This window comes from Cetorhinus maximus, chromosome 20 (assembly GCF_964194155.1).
Source record: "Cetorhinus maximus chromosome 20, sCetMax3.hap1.1, whole genome shotgun sequence".
NCBI lineage: Eukaryota > Metazoa > Chordata > Chondrichthyes > Lamniformes > Cetorhinidae > Cetorhinus > Cetorhinus maximus.
The window spans coordinates 69353551-69373776 of NC_135898.1; the positions used below are offsets into that span (position 1 = coordinate 69353551).

General features: G+C 41.0%; 1 protein-coding gene across 3 annotated transcripts in view; it reads right to left on the bottom strand.

Annotated features, from left to right (window-relative positions):
- Positions 1-330: 330 nt before the first annotated feature.
- LOC144694455 (uncharacterized protein C10orf143) overlaps positions 331-20226 on the bottom strand; it is a 45467-nt gene continuing 25571 nt past the window's right edge. The window contains exons 4-5 of one of the 3 annotated variants that reach the window (XR_013579754.1): positions 15580-15689; positions 9662-10272 (exon numbers count right to left, since the gene is read on the bottom strand). Coding sequence is in view for 2 of the 3 variants with exons in the window: in XM_078564896.1 (XP_078421022.1) it covers positions 10222-10272 (51 nt within the window). In the remaining variant the exon portion in view is untranslated. Of the gene's footprint in view, positions 1999-9661; positions 10273-15579; positions 15690-20226 lie in introns of those variants that run through there. The other 2 variants (XM_078564897.1, XM_078564896.1) reach the window with 2 other exon arrangements.

Below are 20226 nucleotides of genomic sequence, written 5' to 3' on the forward strand. Positions count from 1 at the left end.
GAACTTTGAATAATTTTCAGTCCCAAAGTGCTTTTGTAGAACAGAAAACCGTAAGACTTAACAGTTACTCATTCTATCCCCAATTTCTTCAAAACCATCAGGAATAAATAGTAAATAGAGGTTAGGCACTTGTCTTCCTATGCCCTGGATTGGAAAACCTAACTGAGTTGTTTGTCAGTGAATGGCTCAATAGGCTGCCCAGGTTACATGCCCTCTTAATTATTGTTGTTTAAGAGAAGAAACAGGTGAAAAAGAAAATCTTGAATAAGGAAAATTGTCAACTGAATTGATATTGAACAAACACAGGCTGCTACAAATAAGCATCACACCTTTTTAAATTATAGCACCCATTTTATTTTAGCTCAAATTTTAGTTAAACCTAAAAAGAGCCTAGAAAGCATATATCCATTGAATGCAGTTTAAACAAAGTAGATAAAAACATTTTGAACTGTACCAATTCAATTCCCATTGTGATCTGTGCAAAACGTTCCCTTTATAATTTGTTTTTGATGCTTGAGATACCAAAAATCACATGTCCAGCACATTTGTTTCAGAATAAGATTTTTAAAAAATCATACAGAATTTTGCATAATAAAGTTTCAAATTACAATCATTTGCAGAAGTGATACAAAATGCTTGCAGATATTTCCTAAACATAATATGAAGTAAACATTCAGTATACAGCTTCCTGCTGAGGAGTATTTTGAAAAATACAAATACATATTCAAAAGTGGCATCCAATTTTCAATCTTTTTTTTGCCTATTGTTAAAAATAAGTATGAACGCACTAAATATAAACCATCCCAAATGATGATTCTGGTGCCTGCCAGTTCAGCCAGGCCATTGAAGGCGTAACAAAAAGAGGCAAATTTCTCCTTTGGACAGAGGGATGCAGTCTCTCCCTCCCACCAACCTCCATGCTATCCCCATTTATAAATCAGAACACATCAACCTGGGCAATGCTCTTAGAGATCAGATGTCACAGTGGCAAAGTCCTCCAAGAGGTTGCCGATCCATCTCTCAAGTTCAAGAACACAAATAGGTATGGGAGGAAACAAATTGGTTTACTCAAAATATGTGTTCTTTTTGATGATTTAGGGTTATAGTTAACTACGGCAGCAGTTCAGGTGATGGATTTCACCTCATTTTGTCGCATGTTGAACATCCAGCTAACAGGGAAATCAAGTGACTTCAGCACTTCTGGGCTTGCCATCTAGTCACCCTACTGGAAAGTGAATGTGTTTGGCACAATCAAGCTCTACAAAATAGCTGCTTAGTTTGCTGAAACACACTAGCTCGGTTTACAAATAAAGAATGGCACTTGATGGGTTGCCAGAACCCAAGGAATTGTACACCAGCATTATCCACCTTTTTCATTAAAAAAGGGAAGGAAATGAAAGATAAAATAGCAGTAACAACCTGTAGTTTGTAAATGAAATCCCATACTAAGTTGGTTATATTCTGGCACATAAAATGCGAAAAATACAGAGAAAAATACAACCAATTTACATAGTTTTAAAACTAACATGGCAATAAACCTTTTCTTTTAAATTCGAAGATGAAGCTTTTTTTTAAACAAAAGTTTCTAAATAAAAAGAGATTTAAAAACTCGGTAAATAGTACATAGTCATCGATTCTATACTGTAATGTTCAAGTGTTATCTGCGTTTATTTAAAATTCAAAGTTATAACTTTTTACAAACATACTCTGGTGGAAAAAGACCCTACTTGATAATCATTTAACTTCCTCTGATTAGAAAACAAATGTTCTGCATTCAGTACAATAAACATTATTCATTACAGAACTCAAGTAAAACAGGTAACAATGCCAGCTGTTTTCATTAGGTGAATGTTGGTTAAGCTTGAAATCAGTGACTTGCAATATAAAATTAAGCAATTTAGACTTCTCTTGTAGAATCTCTGTAATGGCACTAAAAGGTCTCTTCAGTTTTACGACGGTCATTTTTTCCTTTTAGCCACTCATATGATTAATATGACCCTGAAACAGAAACATATTCACAAATAACTTAATTTATAAAATTCAACAGCATCACTGGCAGAACAAGTATGTTTATCCTTTAAAACAAACAACATACAATGCAGAAAATAGCACATGTCAAACAAAAAAGTTGAAAAACCGTTTCTTCTAGAGGCTTACAGTCACAGTAAAAAAAAGATAGCCTCGCTTTCTGGGCATGGCAAACACATCTGCCTGCCCAGTCTTTCATTCTCCATCCCCCATTCCCTTCACTTCTCCACCTATTTTCTCTTTCCTATCCTCCTCTGGAGTCATTGGCTCTTTGTTGGGATATGATTTCCCAGGCTCTATATCCATAGGAGTTTAGAAGAATGAGAGTTGATCTTATTGAAACATTTAAGATCCTGAGGGGACTTGATAGGGTGGATACCCAGAGGACGTTTCCTCTTGTGGGGAAGGCTAAAATTAGGGGACGTGGTTTAAAAATAAGAGGTCTCCCATTTAAGACAGAAATGAGGGGAGACTTTTTCTCCCAAAGGGTAATTGATGTGCAGAATTCTCTTCCCCAGAAAGCAGTGGAGGCTGGGTCTTTGAGTTTGTTTAAGGTAGAGTTGGGCAGATTTTTGTTAGGCAAGGAAGTCAAGGGTTATGGGGGCAGACAGGAAAGTGGAGCTGAGACCACAACCAGATCAGCCAAAATCTTATTGAATGGTGGGGCAGGTTCGAAGGGTCAAATTACTTAATTTCCTATGTTCCTCATCTAAACGGCTATTAATCATATAAGCCATAAGAAACAGTGGCAGTCCATTCAAACTAAGGAACCGTCATACCCAAACTAAGAAGCCGTTGTACCTAAGCCTGTCATCCAAATTTACTTTTGGTAAAAATTCAACAGATAATGAAGAGAGGATAACACTCTGGGCAATTTTCCTCTCCTAACCAAATCACTGTAGGTGAAGGACTGATTGAAGATGAAGATGACCTTTGTAGTTTGTATGGCTCAGCAACTCACTAGATAGACTTCTTGAGCCAGTGCAGAGACTCAAGAAAAGCCATTTGGCTCTGATGGCATGCTCACCTCTGCTCCACAATATCAAGCACCACTCCAAAGACTTCAGCACGTATTTTAGGCAGGCACTTCAATACAATACTGTGGGAGTGCTGCATTGTTGGATGAGATGTTAATCCAAGATCTCAAAAAGATACCATGGTGCTATTTGAGGAAGAGCAGGTGAGTTCACCTGTGTCCTGGTCAACATTTATGCTTTAACCAATACCTAAAACAGATTGTGATGAAATTCCTTGCATTTTTACAACCAGAGAATTGTAAGATGCCTGGCATAAAAGACCAAGAAAGCTAATGCATAAGTACATTATTCATATAATTATTCTATGCTTGAACTTCCTTGACCTTTTATGCCCATTTATTGATCCCTGTACCTGAACATATCCAGACTCATTATAATGGCTGAGCCCATGCTCAAGAGCTGAACAAGGAAATTTCAAGTAATTACAGTGGTTCAAAACAAATGCAAAATTCAGCACAGAACTTTGGGCACAGCAGGAAATAGCCATTTTTTTGGTGTCTTATATTAATAAAAAAAAAACAGTTCAAAGATTTACCCTCACAAGACCAACACTGTCTATTTTCTGTTTCTTTGAATGTATTTTTATGCCTTCAGTATAAGTCACATAAAAAATTGAAAAGTTTCCACAATTGCATTTTCTTAAACATGCTGTGCCTAATGTCCATGAAAGATGGTGAGATGGCTTGAAACTTTAAATGTCATATTAGAAAAATGTACAGTGTCAGTTTCATACTTTCCTTGGACCCTGGTTTTTTACACATCTGCCAAATTTTACATTGCAGCCTATGTGAGTGACATTCGCAAAAATTTTAGCTGTAAATTGATAGCATCATAGTGTGCACAAGAATGACATAATTTTGGGTGTAACATTCCAATTACGCTCTCAGGAAATTCCACCCCTGATCTGGCCGTTTATTGTAATGCTTTGAGGGACAATCCTAATTGGCTGCTACATTACAACAATGACTACACTTCAAAAATGAGTACTTAATTAAGTGAAAAGCACTTTGGAACATCCTGAAGTTCTGAAAGGTGCTGTATATAAAAAACTGCTCATTTGTTTCCTTCTTTACTGGCGCATTTAGCTATCAACTAGGGTCTGCTGGTAGCTTTCCGGCCTCTGGTGGAAGGTTTCAAGTTAAACTCTATTCCAAGATTAGGGGCAGAAATTTTCACTCGGCGGGTGGACATGCGCCCGACCCACTTGAGCATGAAATGACACACGTTGACGTCGGCCAAGCGTACCAACGTCAACACGCAGTTGCGTGATAGTTCAGTCAGCGGTCATGCGCCGGAGTCGGCAGTGCACCCGCTGACAATTAAAAGGCCTGTTATGGCCATTAAATAATCAATTAAGCTAAATTTTTCACTGCCTGTCCAACCTAATGGTTGGCGGGCAGGCAAAAAGGCCAAGCGACCTTTGCATTTTTTTGGAAACCTCATCCACTGGTGGGATTAGGTTTTCAAAAGCAAATAAAAATAAAATAAAAATTTTACAATTGAATTAATAACATGTGAATCACATGAGGGGACATGGTTTAATTTTTTTTATATATATGTCTTCATCTCCCTGAGGCAGCTCTGTGCCTCAGGGAGATTATGCAGCACTCACTCACGCACATGCGCGAAGTTTGCGCTCGGCCCGCTCGCCCTTTTCCCCTCCCCAGCGCTGCCACTCGCATTTCACGCTGGGTGGGCCTGCCAGTGCCAATCACAGGTGGTGGTCAGCTTCCCGACCGCCCCTGCCGAGCCCACCCGCCCCTGCTGAGCCCACCCGCCAAGGGCAAAATTCTGCCCCAGGTTAAGTAAACACTTTGGTGCATAACTAAGGAAATGCTGCCATCCATATAAAATATTAAACTAAGAGCCTGCTCAAAAGAACTAAAAGATTCTATGGCATCCATGGAAGAAGAACAGGTAATTCTGCCAGTGTCCTGGCCAACATTCTTCCCTGAGCCAAAAGCACCAAAACAAATTAACTGTCCATTCATTCATATTTTGTGAATCTGCTTGCCACATTTGTCTATGTAACAGTGACTAAACTTCAAATACAATTCATTGGTTATAAAATATTTTGAGACATCCTGAGGGTATGATAAAGCACCATCTCAATGGGCAGCATTTTCTCCCCGTTGGGGGTGCTGTGCGGGAGCGGGCGCAAAAGGGCGGGTTCCCAATTGGCGCCCCCAGTCAAGCGCACGCCACCATTTTACATGGGCGGGCCAATTAAGGCCTGCCCAGCGTGACGTGCACCAGGAAGCGGTATGCTGAGCCGGGAGTGCGCTCAAAGTGCTGCCTCAGGGAGATCATTGTTACTTTTCAAAAGATAATCAATGAGAAAAATTTTATTGACGTGCCCCCTCATGTGACACTGTCACTTGAGCTGGGGCATGTCAATTACTTTTATTAAAAATGTAACACAAATTTTAAATCTCTCATGAAACCTCATCCCGCCCGTGAATGAGGTTTCATGATTTTTCTGAAGGCCGCCTGGACTCTTCACCTGCCTGCCAGGTTGGACGGGCAGCTCCTTTAACTTTTTAATTACTTTTCAATATGCCATAATAGGCCTTTGACAGTTCGGCGGGCACACAGCTGAACTGAAAATCTAAATAACGCGCAGTGACGTTGGGACGCCCACCCGACGTCACCGCGCGTCAATTTATGCGTCGGTGAGTGGGCCCTGCCCCCGCTCGCCAAAGGGAGAATTCTGCGTTATATTTTTGGCTCTTCCTCAAAAAGAGAGTAATGAAATCCCCTGAAATAGTTGACTTTAAACAATAACTTAAATTTATGTAGCACCTTTAGCATAATAGGATCAATTACAGAACAAAGTACAACACACAGCCACATAAGAAGATTAGGTCAAATGATCAAAAGCTTAGTCAAAGAAGGTTTTAAAGAGTGTTTTAAAGGAGGAAAACACAGCAAAGAGGCAGAGAAGTGTAAATGGGATAATACTGGAACTTAAAAAGAACCATTACAAATTCAATAGTTTCTTTTTACATAATTTCATGGTGAAAATTATGGAATGTTAACTTTGTGTACCAATTGATTGTACTGCCTAATAATGCAGTTGCAGCTTTTAAATATGTTCATTTCATATTTTCAAAAAGCTATGGTAAATTATCTTGCATTTCTGATTTACCTTTGCAATTAAAATTTAGGATTTTTCCCATGGCTCAGGGAATTTCATCCAGTGAACAGATGAGTCAGTCAGGTCCAAAGTTTGCACCCCAGTCTGTGCTAAGCTGGTTGTTGGACTCAGCAACCCCACATGGTCTGATCATTATCAAGCAAATGCCTGCTAGGAGTGTGCATGTATGTAGAGGTCAGTTAGGATAATATCTGATTCAGCTGCAAAGTTTCCTCTGCTCAAGTAAAATTAGAAATGGTCACTCGGGTGCGTGAATCTATACCTAAACAAGGAGTCCATGCCTTCAGAAAAAGAAGAAAATAAGTGACATATGCACTTTAATTGACAAAGGACATTAAAAAGATACATAGATGAAATATATCTATTATGCTCCGCCTCACTCACACTATTCTGAAAATGTTATTATTAGAGGTAATTGCCCAGGTTCTTGCTCTCCACCAAGAATGAACGGTGCTAGCCATTCTTTAGTTACACTTGCCCATAGGCTTTCTCTGTGGATTTGCACTAAAAGTTGCAGTGATTATAAAGCAATGTTCACTAATGATTACACAACATTCAGTACCATTTGCGTTATCAGATACTGATGCAGTCCGTGTCCATATGCAGCAAGACCTGGACAGCATTCAGGCTTGGGCTGAAAAGCGGCTAGTAATATTCATGCCACACAAGTGCCAGGCAATGACCATCGCCAACAAAAGAGAATCTAACCATCTCCCCATGACATTCAAAGACATCGCTGAATGCCCTGGGGGTTACCATTGACTAGAAGCAGAACTGGATCAGCCATACAAATACTGTGGCTACAAAAGCAGGTCAGAGGCTGGGAATTCTGGGGTGAGTAACTCACCTCCTGACTCCCAAAGCATGCCCATCATCTACAAGGCACAAGTCAGGAGTGTGATGGAAAACCCTCCACTTACCTGGATGAGTCCTGGCTCCAAGAACACTCAAGAAGCTTGACATCATCCAGGACAAAGCAGCTCGCATGATTGGCACCCTATCCACCACCTTCAACATTCACTCCCTCCACCACCAACACGCAGTAACAGCAGTGTGTACCACATACAAGATGAACTGCAGCAACTGGTCAAGATTCCTTTGATAGCACCTTCCAAATCTGTGTCCTTAAAGGACAAGGACAGCAGATGCATGCGAGAACACCATCACCTGCAAGTTCCCCCCCCAGGCCACACACCCATCCTGACTTAGAACTAAATCATTGTTCTTTCTCTGTTGTTGGATCAAAATCCTGGAACTCCCTCCCTAACAGCACTGTGGGTGTTGCTACACCACGGACTACAGCGGTTCAAGAATGCTGCTCACCACCACCTTCTCAAGGACAGTTAGGAATGAGCAACAAATGCTGTCCTTGCCAGGGATGTCCACATCCCGTGAAAGAATAAATAAAAACAAAACTGGCACAGCACTCACTACATGAGATCTGGGGCTTGTGAGAACAAGGCAAGCAACTGTGTATCTCAGCCAATCAAATTGAAGAATTATAAATGAACAGCACAATTTCTGAACCAAGAAGTGTCAGAATATTTAATTCGACATCAAATCAGGTACAGAAAGCGAAATAAAGGGAAAGAAAAAAGGGATTAAGAGATAAGAGACAAAAAATATATATATTTAAGATGTCTAACATTTAACATCTGAAGAAATGTGACTCTACGTTTATAACAGTAAACTTTCAGTGCCAGAGAGAATGTTTATCAGTAATTAGAACCATAGAAAAGTTACAGCACAGGAGGCCATTTGGCCCATCTTGTCCATGCCAGCCCGAGGACACCCAGGTGCCCTTTCTAATCCCACCTTCCTGCACCCAGCCCATAGCCCTGCAGCTTACAGCACTTAAAGTGCAGATCCAGGTACTTTTCGAAAGAGTTTAAAGTTTCTGCCTCTACCACCAGCTTGGGCAGCGAATTCCAGACACCCACTACCTTCTGCGTAAAAACGTTCTTCCTCATGTCCCCCCTACACCTTCTGCCACTTATCTTGAATCTATGTCCCCTGGTTCTAGAATTCTCTATTAAGGGAAATAATTTTATCCTGTCCACTCTATTCCCCTCAATTTTGTACACCTCAATCAATTCACCTCTCAGCCTTCTTTCTTCTAAGGAAAATAACCCCAACCTATCCTCGTAGCTACACTTCTCTAACCCTGGCAACATTCTTGTAAACCTCCTCTGCACTCTCTCCAGAGCTATTACGTCCTTCCCGTAATGTGGTGACCAGAACTGCACACAATACTCCAGTTGTGGCCTCACCAGTGTTTTATACAATTCCAACATTATATCCTTACTCTTAGTATATTCCCATTTATTGTGTAATCCCTGAAACTGTTTGACCTCCCTAAATTAAAATTGATCGCACCATTAAAAATTGATTTTCTTTTACTGCAATGGATAAACTTTAACATTTTCTGGCAAGTTTAGTGAGTATATATGACGTAAAGTACGGTAACTTCATGATGTTCCATGTTGCTTGAATGCTGAGACTGTCCCAATAGCGCAACTTTCTAGGGAAACATGGGAATTCAGAGCAACTTCTTGGATACCATGTAACTGTGCACATCTAATTGCTGCAAGTAGCTGTCTGACTTACACTTCGACAATGTTGAGTATTAATAGTCCCAAAGTTGTTTGTACAACAAAAGTCAGCCCATTTTAACAGAAATAAAAATAGAAAATGCATAATATACACAAGTCAGCAACTGTAAAGAGAAAAGATAAACTGATGGAAAGTATGTAATCAGAGATTCATGGGTTTTTTCTCTTTACTGCTGTCTGATCTGTTGTTTATTTCCAAAATTTTGTTTTTATTTCAGATTTTACTTATTAATACATTAAGCTTACAGACTGCTCTGCTCCAATTATTATAAGTTTCACAGGAGTGACATTTAATGCATATACATTTCACCAAATTTACCAGACAAGATACATAAATAATTATATTCTTTCTACTTTAGGATACTAGAAAGTATCCTTCTATGTAATTCTAATAACTCTCAGTTCACAGGTATAATTGTGCCTGCTGTAGGTACAGTTGCAAAGTGCAGTTACTGCAAGTTGCGAATGAATGTTGCCAGCAGTTTGTTAGACATACAGTTACCCACAGACTTTCTATGGGGTTTGCATGTCAAATTGCTGTCAGCCTATCAGCCAAACAGCACAGCACCTTCTACAGGGAATTTGATATTTGTGTAAACAAGGTAAGCAACTGTGTATTTCCTTAATGAAACTGAATCATTAATGAGCAGTGCAGAGTTTAAACCAGGAAATGTCAAGTTATTGAATTCAATATTAAATCAAGTACATAAAGTTTTACTTTTATTTGTTCAGTGTGCATCACTGGCTAGACCAGCATTTATTGCCCATCCCTAACTGCCCTTGACCTGATGGTGAACTTAGTTCATGAACCACTGCAGTCCTTGTGTTCTAGGAACACCCACTGCTGTTAGGGAGTGCCAGGATTTTGACCCAGCGACGATGAAGGAACAGCGATATAGGTCCAAGTCAGGATAGTTTTTGATTTGGAGGGGAATTTGCAGGTGATGTCCCCATGCATCTGCTGCCCTTGTCCTTCTTGGTGGTAGAGATTGTGGGTTTGTAAGGTACTGCTGAAGGAGACTTGGTGAGTTGCTGCAGTGCATCTTGGAGATGGTACACAATGCTGCCATTGTGCATCAGTGTTGGAGGAGGTTAATGTTTATGGTGGTGGATGGGGTCCCAATCAAGTGGGCTGCTTTTGTCCTGGATGGTGTCAAGCTTCTTGAGTGTTGTTGGAGCTGCACTCATTCAGACAAGTGGTGAGTATTCCATCACACTCCTGGCTTGTGGCTTGTACATGGTAGACATGCTTTGTGGAGTCAGGAGGTGAGTCACTCTCAGCAGAATTCCCAACCTCTGACCTGTTCTTGTAGCTACAGTATTTATATGGCTGGTCCAGTTCAGTTTCTGGTTAATGGTAACCCCCCAGGATGTTGACAGTGGATGATTAAGTGATGGCAATGCCACTGAATATCAAGAGCAGATGGTTAGGTTCTCTCTTGTTGGAGAAATAAAAAGAGGGAAAGAAAGGTTAGATTAAGAGGGAGAGATAAAAGAGACAGAAAGAAAAATACACAGGTTGTTTTTATTTTTTAAATCTCCCAATACTTAAGTAGCAGCTGAAGGAAGGATACCCATACTTAAAAGTTAATTTGCACTGCCAGAGAAGTTGTTCGGCAATAGTTAAGGCTTACCACGCCATTAAATGGGAACTTAGATTTGCCCCAATTTATTTTTTGGTGAGTTTAGTCCACACCTATGAACTTCACGACATTCAATGTAGTTGAATGGTAAGTTAGATAGCAATAAGCCGTTAATCAGGCAGCTTTTGGAGAAGCAGGACATCTTGGACAGCAATTTTTGGATTTCTGCGTTCAACTGCTTAGACGCTCGCCAGATTTGCTGTCCGATTTTGCACATAAATAACAGTGCACACTGTTAGCCTCAATGTTATTTTTACAGCAAAATCTGGACCCATAATGAAAGCATAAAGGACTGATTCCAGTCTTCCTCTACTCAGTTCAAAAGCAGTTCCCCAAGAAACCTGGCAGTTCGGCTCACGCCAGGAGATTCTAGAGAATCTCTTCAGCCTCCAACAACACAGACACCTCCCCAGTGGAGGCACGATCTATTTACATTTACAAGGACTCTCAAGTTGCAGTTGATACTGAAGCAGAATTTTGCAATCCCAGCATCCTATTACACCTTAAGTTGAACTTCTGACCCCATGCGCGCTCCAACTCAAACACTGCCTTCTTCTTCCCCTGCCTCAGTCCACCTGCTGCTTTAACCTGCATCCATGTGTCACCTCCAGACTTGACTATTTCAATGTTCCCCATTCTCCAAATTTCAGCTCATTCAAAACTCTGCTGATTCCATATCAAGTTCCACACACCCATCACCTCTACCCTTACAGATCTGCATTGGATCCCAGTCCCCAAATGCCTCAAATTTAAAATGATCATCCTGATGCTTAAAATCTCTTCTGAACATGTTTTATAACTTCCTCCAGCCCTACGCAACCAAACCAAATTCTCAGTTTCTGAGAATCTGGCCTTTTGTGTATCCTTCGCCCTTTGCTCCACTGTTGGTGGTCATTCCATCAGTTGGTTAGCCTCAAGCCTTCCTAAACCTTTCCCCCTCCCTCTCGCTCCTCATTCAGAGCCCTCTTTAAAATTTGCCTCTTTAGCTATGCCTCCTTCTTTGTCTCTGGGTTCATTTTTGCTTAGTACATCTCTCTGGAGTACTTGGGGTGTTTGACTATGTTAAAAGCACTATATAAACGAAAGATGTTTTGGTGTTGATAAATTCTGTTGACAAAAGTCTCTTAGTAAGTAGATATTTTGAGTGAACAGTCAAATCATGCAACCAAATTATTTCTCTTTTCCATCCTTGCCACCAAATACAAGACCATGTGCTTTACTTACTAAATTATATCTGGCATTCTTTAGTCCATCGACTTTTTTAAAAAAATGATATCCTTTTGCCCCATGAGTTGCCTAATCACACAGAAAACTTAATCTTAAAAAGAAACTAACCATGTTAAGTTCAGCACATGGGACATGTTTCATTGATAGGTACTGCAAAGATTTAGGTACTGCAAAGATTTATGATCTATTATTCCTGTCAGTGGCAATGATAGGCTGTTTCAGTGCTACTGGTTTCAACTTGTGACACACAATAAAGTAGATATTTCAGTGGTAACAAATCCCATGATTGCACAATCTGACCACCTCAAAAGTTTCTTGAAAAATCATTCATCTCTATTTTCTTTCTCAACAACTGAAATTTCTAATGCCTAAATGAAGGGTTTTAAAAATTAGACATTTCACAATGTGATTACTCAGATTGGCAAATGGCAGGAAACATTATGGCAAATAGCAGGAAGCAATGTTTCATAAAGATCAGAGCTGGGATGACTGTTATTCAGCAATTATGTAGATTTTGGCAGGGGAATTGGAATTACCTTACAAAATTTTCAAATTGCAAGAGTCTGGTTAATGCAGAGGAGGGTTCCAAAAATACAGGAATTCATTAATATTCTGCAGAATGGGCATGTAATTGTCATATGAACTTCAATATAGGTAAGTGTAAGGTAATACATTTTAGTAAGAAATATAAGGTCACATTCTCTAAATGGGATAGGGGAACAAAGGGATCACTAAAAGTGGTGCAGCAGGTTAATAGGCCATTATAAGAAAACAAAAAGCAATGGGGGTCATTTCTAGAGGGACAGAATTGAAAAGGACAGAAATTATGTTAAGCTTGTATTGAACCTTGGCCTACACTCGGGAGCATTGTGAACTGTTCTGGTCTCCACATTTATAAAAATAATATAGATGCACCTAGAGGATGCAAAAAAAGATGTACTGGAATGATGCCAGAACTGTGAGATCATACTTATCAGGAAAGGTTGAATGAGTTGGGATTCTTTTCAAGAAAGGAGAAGGATAAAGGTTGACTTAGCAGAGGTCTTTAAGATAATGAAAGGATTTGATAGGGTAATTTCCACTTGCAGGCAAGACCAGAAGTTCAAAATAATAGGCTCTACAGCAAAGTTGAAGCCCATAAAATAACATGGACATGGCACCATGGAATAGAGGTTGGCTGAGTAACAGGAAATAGAGAGCAGTGGTTAGTTTTTCAGACTAAAGGGAGGTGGACTGTTGAGCACCCCCCAGGCGTCTGTATTAGGACCATTGCTTTTCTTGATATATATTAATAACTTGGACCTGGGTTACAGGGGGGCACAATGTTAAAATTTGTAGATGGTACAAAATCTGGAATTATTGTAAATTGTGAAGAGAGTAGTTACAGACTTCAAGAGCACATAGACAGGCTGGTGGAACAGGCAGACACGAGGCAGGTGAAATTTAATGCAGAGTAGCATGAAGTGATACATTTTGGTAGGAAGGAGTAGAAGCAACATAAACTGAAGGGTACAACTCTAAATGGGGTAGAGGGACAAAGAGACCTGGGGGCATATGCGCACAAAGATGGCAGGACAGGTAGGGAAAGCGGTTAGTAAGGCACACAGGATTGTGGGCATTATAAATACAGGCGTACAAAAGCAAGGAAGTTAGGATGAACCTTTATAAAACATGTATTTAGCTTCAACTGAAGTATTATGTCCGATTTTGGACACTGCAATTTGGGAAGGCTTTAGAGAGGATTTATGAAAATGGTTCCAGGGATGAGGGATTTCAGTTACACAAATAACCTAGAGAAGTGGAGACTGTTCTCCTTAAAGAGAAGGTTAAGAAGAGATTTGATAGAGTTATTCAAAATCATGAGGGGTCTAGACAGGGTAGAAAGAGAGAAGCTACTCCTATTCACAATGGGACAAGAACCTGAGGGCACAGATTTAAGGTGATTGGTAAAAGAACCAGAAGTGACATGGGGGAAAATTTTTTTGTTTACACAGCAGTGGTTACGATCTGGAATGCACTGCGTGAAAGGGTGGTGGAGATAGATTCAATTGTAGATTTCAATAGGGAATTGCATGAACATCTAAAAAGGAAAAACAAACGAGGATAGGTGGGGGAACAGGACTAGCAAAATTGCTCTTGCGAGAGCCAGCATAGACTCAAAGGTCTGAATGGCCTCCTTCAGTTAACTGTTCTATGATTCCCTCATTGGTAAGAAAATTTGGATTATGAAAATAAGCATTTGCACTGTGCCTAATTTCCCCAAAGTTTATGGTGCCAGTCAGGTATACTGATGGCTATTTTTCTTTTAGCTTCTAGCATCTACTCAAAATAACTTTCCCAAACTCACTGAGGAACTCTGTAATGAGATTCATATCTAAACTAAGAAGCTGATGGCCAGAACATGCAGTTGAGTACAGGACTGAAGGACAGACAGAACAGCTAAACAGTGGGCTACAGGCCAAACTGGGTAGTCAAGATCAATACCACAAAGCTGCAGAGTTCTGGAACATAATGGACTTTGGAACAAAATATCTGGGGCCTGTGGGGCGATGATGGAAGAAAAAGAGGAGATAATCTCAGGGGGCCCAAGGCGAAGTTACAGGGATAAAAACTAGTCTAGGAGAAAATTTCACAAAGAGGAATTTTGGCAAATCTAAAATGTTACACTCACTTGCCTTTCAAAGCGCAGACAGAGTTGAGCAGAGGCAGCCACAAGTGAATGGAGGGCCTACTACATCATTCATTACTAACATTGGAATTCCCATTACAGCACTATATTGTGGCATCCAGGAGGTCATTAAAGACAAATATTGGCATTTTAACTTTGGAATTTTCCTTGGAAGTGTCTACACAGTAGTTTCCAACAGTGCATATATGCAAAATTAACATATAGATCATGCAAATCAGTCACAGGATAAGCTGCATATAGTTATACCACTGTTCCCAATCGAATGGAGATAATTGAGTAATTCCCCAACAATCATGCCTGGAGGCTGCACTGCTGTCAATGACTCGGATTGATTTTACACACATAGGGCAACATTTTCCCCCTGTTGGGGGTGAAGTGCGGGAGCGGGCGGGCTTCCAATCGGTGGTCGCATTTGGGGGCGCACTGCCATTTTACGTGGGCGAGTCAATTAAGGCCCGCCCAGTGTGATGTGCGCCAGGAAACGCTATGCGCTCCCTCTGTAGGCGGGGAGATCGCCTCAGCCGGGAGTGCGCTTATTCGCGCACGTGCATGAAAGAGTGTACAGATCTCCCTGAGGCAAAGTGGTGCCTCAGAGAGATCAGCTCCGATTTAAAACTTTGAATAAAGATTAGAAAAAAAATTTCCCTGCTATGTCCCCTAATGTGACACTCACATGAGTTGGGACATGTCCATAACTTTTATTATAAAATATTCTGCATTTTTTAAATCACTCATGAAATTTCATCCCGCTCGTGGATGAGGTTTCATGTTTTTTCACAAGCCCGCCTGGGCTCCCGGCCTGCCCGCCAGCCTGAAGTTCAATTGGTTTTTTAATGGCCTTAATATGCTGTTGACAGGTCGGCGGGCACGCATCCAAGTCGGATGCGCACCCACCGAACTGGCAATCTAAATGACATGGGGTGACGTCAGGACGCACGCCCGACGTCACCCCGCATCATTTTACGCATCGGCGAGCAGGTCCTGCCCCCGCTCGCCGACCGGAAGATGCTGGCCACAATTTATATTTTGTAACTATCCTCCACTCACTGTACTATGCTGGAGAAATCACTGTGCCTTTAAATCGGGAGAAATTGCTGCAGTTTTGGTCACGAAGCTCTGTTTGCTGCAGTTTGTAGACTCTTTTGCTAAATAGATTTTATGTAGTGAGTAAATAAACATTGCTTACTTTTCAATTTGTTTTGTTTACTGAAAATCCCGCCGTAAGTTCCGCCATCTCCAACTCAATGATTGACAAAGTGCAATTCGTTGGCTGACACAGTGGTGTCAATAGACATTCTGCAAAACACCACCCTCACTTCCGTTGGTGAGAAGTGCTTAAGAAACAGTGCAGCAATCCAGATCCCACCACCATTCCCTGAGCCAAGCAAAATTCCAGACAGCATGCTACATTTATTTTCAGTGCTTTTTGGGAGCTATCTATCTGGTATTTCACAGGTTTCACCATTTAAAATGGCATGATTGAAAACATTTATTTGCATGCATCAATACAAGAATCCATCATAGTAGATAATAATAGTAGAAAGATGTACTGCTAAGAAAATGATTTGTACAAGCTATACAAAATTTAGTCAAAGTCTAAGAAAAAGACTTTAAATTTATATATTAGCTTTCACATCCTCAAAGTAGTCCAAAGCTCTCAAAACCAATGAATTACATTTGAACAGTGGTCACTGCTTGTTTTGCTTGTAGTAGAGGTGGCGCCCACCTAATAAGTTGTAAGATAAATAACCAGATAATCCGTTTCAGTGATGACGGTTCAGAGTTAAATTTTGACGAGGAGACTAGAACTTCCTTGCTATTGGTTTAATTGTCCCATGGGATCTTTCATGTCCATCTGAACAGGCAGACAGGGGTTCTGTTTAACATGTCACCACAAGACTCTCTGATATTACTGTCAATATGTCCTCAAAGTTGTATAGCAGAGCTTTAATGCACAATTTGCTGACTAAGAGGCAAGAATCCTAGCACTGGTGTCAGGCTGATATTTTAAGATAGTAAGGAGCAGGAGTGGGCCATTCGGCCTATTGAGTTTGCTTCTCCATTCAATAAGATCATGGTTGATCTGATTGTGACCTTTACTTCACTTTTTTGCCTTCCCCCCATAATTCTCGACTTTAGGTTTGCCAACCCTCCAGGATTGACCTGGTATCTCCAGGAATTGAAGATCAATCTCCAGGGCACTGCTGTGTGCAATCCTGGAGAAAAATCACTGGGAAATAAAAAAATATTTTTTTTGTAATTTCCTTTGAGCATTTCTCTTTACCAGATATAAAAATATTGAAAATTGGGGGGAAAGGCTGTTTTTCTGAAGAATAAGCATCACCCAATTGGGGAATAAGTCTTTTCGCTTTCTAATTGGTGTAGGAAGGCAGTACGTCACAGGATGGGTTGGCCGACTAATGCAGGACTGTGGGGCAAGTCATGTGGTGAAACCGCCAGGAATACATTTTAATCACAGTTGGCAACCCTACTCAGCTCCCTTGTATATCAAAAATCTGTAACTCATCCTTGAATATATTCAATGACCCAGCCTCCACTACTCTCTGTAGAAGAGAATTTCAAAGACTAACGATCCTCAGAGAAAAATTTCCTTCTATCTCTGTCTTAATAAAGAGGCCTCTTATTTTGAAACTGTGTCTCATTGTTCTAGGCTCCCTGACAAGGGGAAACATCCTCTCAGCATCTATCCTGTCAAGCCCCCTCAGAATTGTGTGTGTTTCAATAGGATCACCTCTCATTCTTCTAAACTCCAATATATATATATATACAGGCTGAAGCCTTTCCTCGTAAGACAATACCTTCATCCCAGGAAACCAGCCAAGTGAACCTTCTCTGAACTGCTTCCAATGCAACTATATCCCTCCTTAAGTAAGGTAACCAAAACTGTGCAAAGTGCAGTCTCACCAATACTCTGTGCAGTTACAGTAAGGCTTGCCTACATCCCCCTTGCAATAAGGGCCAAAATTCAATTTGCATTCCTAATTACTTGCTGTACCTGCATGCTAACATTTTATAATTCATGTACAAGGACACCCAGTTCCCTCTGTACTTCAGCATACTGCAGTTTCTCTCCATTTAAATAATATTCTGCTTCTCTGTTCTTCCTGCCAAAGTGGACATCCTCATGTTTTCCCACATTATACTCCATATGCCAAATTTTTGCCCACTCACTTAATCTATTTATATTCCTTTGCAGACTCTTTGCATCCTCCTCACAACTTGCTTTCCTGCCTATCTTTGTATCATCAGCAAATTTGGCTACAAGACAGTCGCTGTAAGTCCTTTCATCCAAGTCATCAACATAGATCATAAACAGTGGAGAGCCTAGCACTGACCCTAGTTACTCCACTAGTTACAGTTTGCCCACCTGAAAATCACTCATTTATCCTGCCTCTGTTCCATATTGATTAGCCAATCCTCTATCCATGCTAATATATCATGAACTCTTAGCTTGTGTAGTAATTTTTTATGTGGCACCTTAGCAAATGCCTTTTGAAAATCCAAATACACTACATCTACTGCTTCTCCTTACCCTGCTTGATACATCCTCAAAGAACTCCAATAAATTTGTCAAACATGATTTCCCTTTTCCAAACTATGTTGACTCTGCCTGATTATATTATGATTTTCTAATGTCCTGCTACTACCTCTTCAATTATGGATTCTAGTATTTTCCCAATAACAGATGAAAAACTAACTGGCTGAGTGTTTCATGCTGTTTTTCCTAATTTCTTGAACAGTGGTGTTACATTTACAGTTTCCCAATCTGCTGGGACATTTCCAGAATCTAGGGAATTTAGGAAGATTACAACATTCCATAATTGTCTTTTGCCATCTACAGGCCAAAAAAAAACCTATTTAAAACAAATTCAGAGCAGTGATTGATAAGACTGCTCATCACACTTTGCATTAAATGTCCTGGACTGAGAAAGCAACTTTTTTTTTCTTTCACAAAATGCTGGCATCGCTGGATAGGCCAGGATTTGGTGCACATCCATAATAGCCCTTGAGAAGGTGGAGGTGAGCCACCTGTCCTGAACTGCTGCAGTCTATGTGGTGTAGGTATACCTCCAGTGCTGTCAGGGAGTTAGTTCCAGGATTTTAACCCAGCGAGTGAAGGAACGGCAATATAGTTCCAAGTCAGGATGGTGTGACTTGGAGGCGAACTTGCAGGTGGTGGTGTTCCCATGCATCTGCTCTCTTGTCCTTCTAGATGGTAGAGGTCACGGGTTTGGAAGGTGCTGTTGAAGAACCTTGGTAGGTTGCCGCAGAGCATTTTGCAGATGGTACACATTGCTGCTACTGAGCGTCGATGGTGGAGGGAGTGAATGTTTAAGGTGGTAGATGGGTGCTAATCAAGCAGGCTGCTTTTATCCTGGATGGTGTTGAGCTTCTTGAATGTTGTTGGGGCTGTACTCATCCAGGCAAGTGGAGAGTATTCCATAACACTCCTGGCTTTGCCATATAGGTGGTGGACAGGCTTTGGCAAGGCAGGTGGTGAGTTATTCACCACAGGATTTTCAGCCTCTGGCCTGTCCTTCTAGCCACAGTATTTTTATGGCTGTTCCAGTTCAGTTTCTGGTCAATGGTAACTTTCAGGATATTGATACTAGGGGGTCCAGAGATGGTAATGGAATTAAATGTCATGAGGAGATGGTTGGAGGTGATCATTGCTTGGCACTTGCCTTAGCCAAGCCTGCATGTTGTCCAGGTCTTGCTGCATATGGACACAGCCTGCTTCAGTATCTCTGGAGTCGCGAATGGTGAACATTGCACAATCATCAGCGAACATCCCCACTTCTAACCTTATAGTGGAAGGAAGATCATTGATGAAGCAGCTGAAGATGATTGGACCTAGGACACTACCCTGAGGGACTCTTACAGTGATGTCCTAGGACCGACATTATTGACCTCCAACAACCATAATCATCTTCTTTTGCGCAAGATATGACTCCAACCAATGGAGAGCTTTCCATCCGGATTCCCATTGACTCCAATTTTTCTAGGGCTCCTTGATGCTACATTCGGTTAAATGCTGGTTTGATGTCAAGGACAGTCACTCTCACCTCACGTTGAGCTCCCTTGTCTACGTTTCAACTAAGGGTGAAATGAGGTCAAGAGCCAAATGGCCAGGGCGGAAACAAACTGAGCATCAGTAAGCAGATTATTGCTGTGTAAGTGCCGCTTCATAGCTCTGTCAATGACACCTTCCACCACTTTGCTGATGATTGAGAGTAGACTGATGAAGCAGTAATTAGTCAAGTTGGATTATTCCTGCTTTCTGTGGACAAAACATACCTGGGCAATTTTCCACATTGCTGGGTAGATGCCAATGTTGAAGCTGTACTGGAAGAGCTTGGCTAGGGGCGTGGCTAGTTCTAGAGCACAAATCTTCAGTCCTACTGCTGGGATGCTGTCAGGGCCCATAGCCTTTGCCGTATCCACTGCCTTCAGCCGTTTCTTGATATCATGCGGAATGAATCTAATTGGCTGAAGACTGGCATCTGTTATGTTTGGAGACCTCAGAAGGAGGCAGAAATGGATCATCCATTCGGCCCTTCTGACTGAAGATTGTAAGTGATTCCAAAACTTCTACACAGTTTTTCTAAAGTAAGCCTCACCAAGCTGAGACACTAATGCCATCAAGGAAAAGAACAGATTACAGGCCAGCCAGAACCACTGGTGTTTTAGTTTTGAAAGCCTTGAATTGAGATAGGGTGTTCTAGCAAAATATCTTCTTGTGGGAAACCGAGTATAAAGGGCTTCACATAATGGAAAATTTCTGGAGAAAGCAAAAGAAAAGGATAACTTT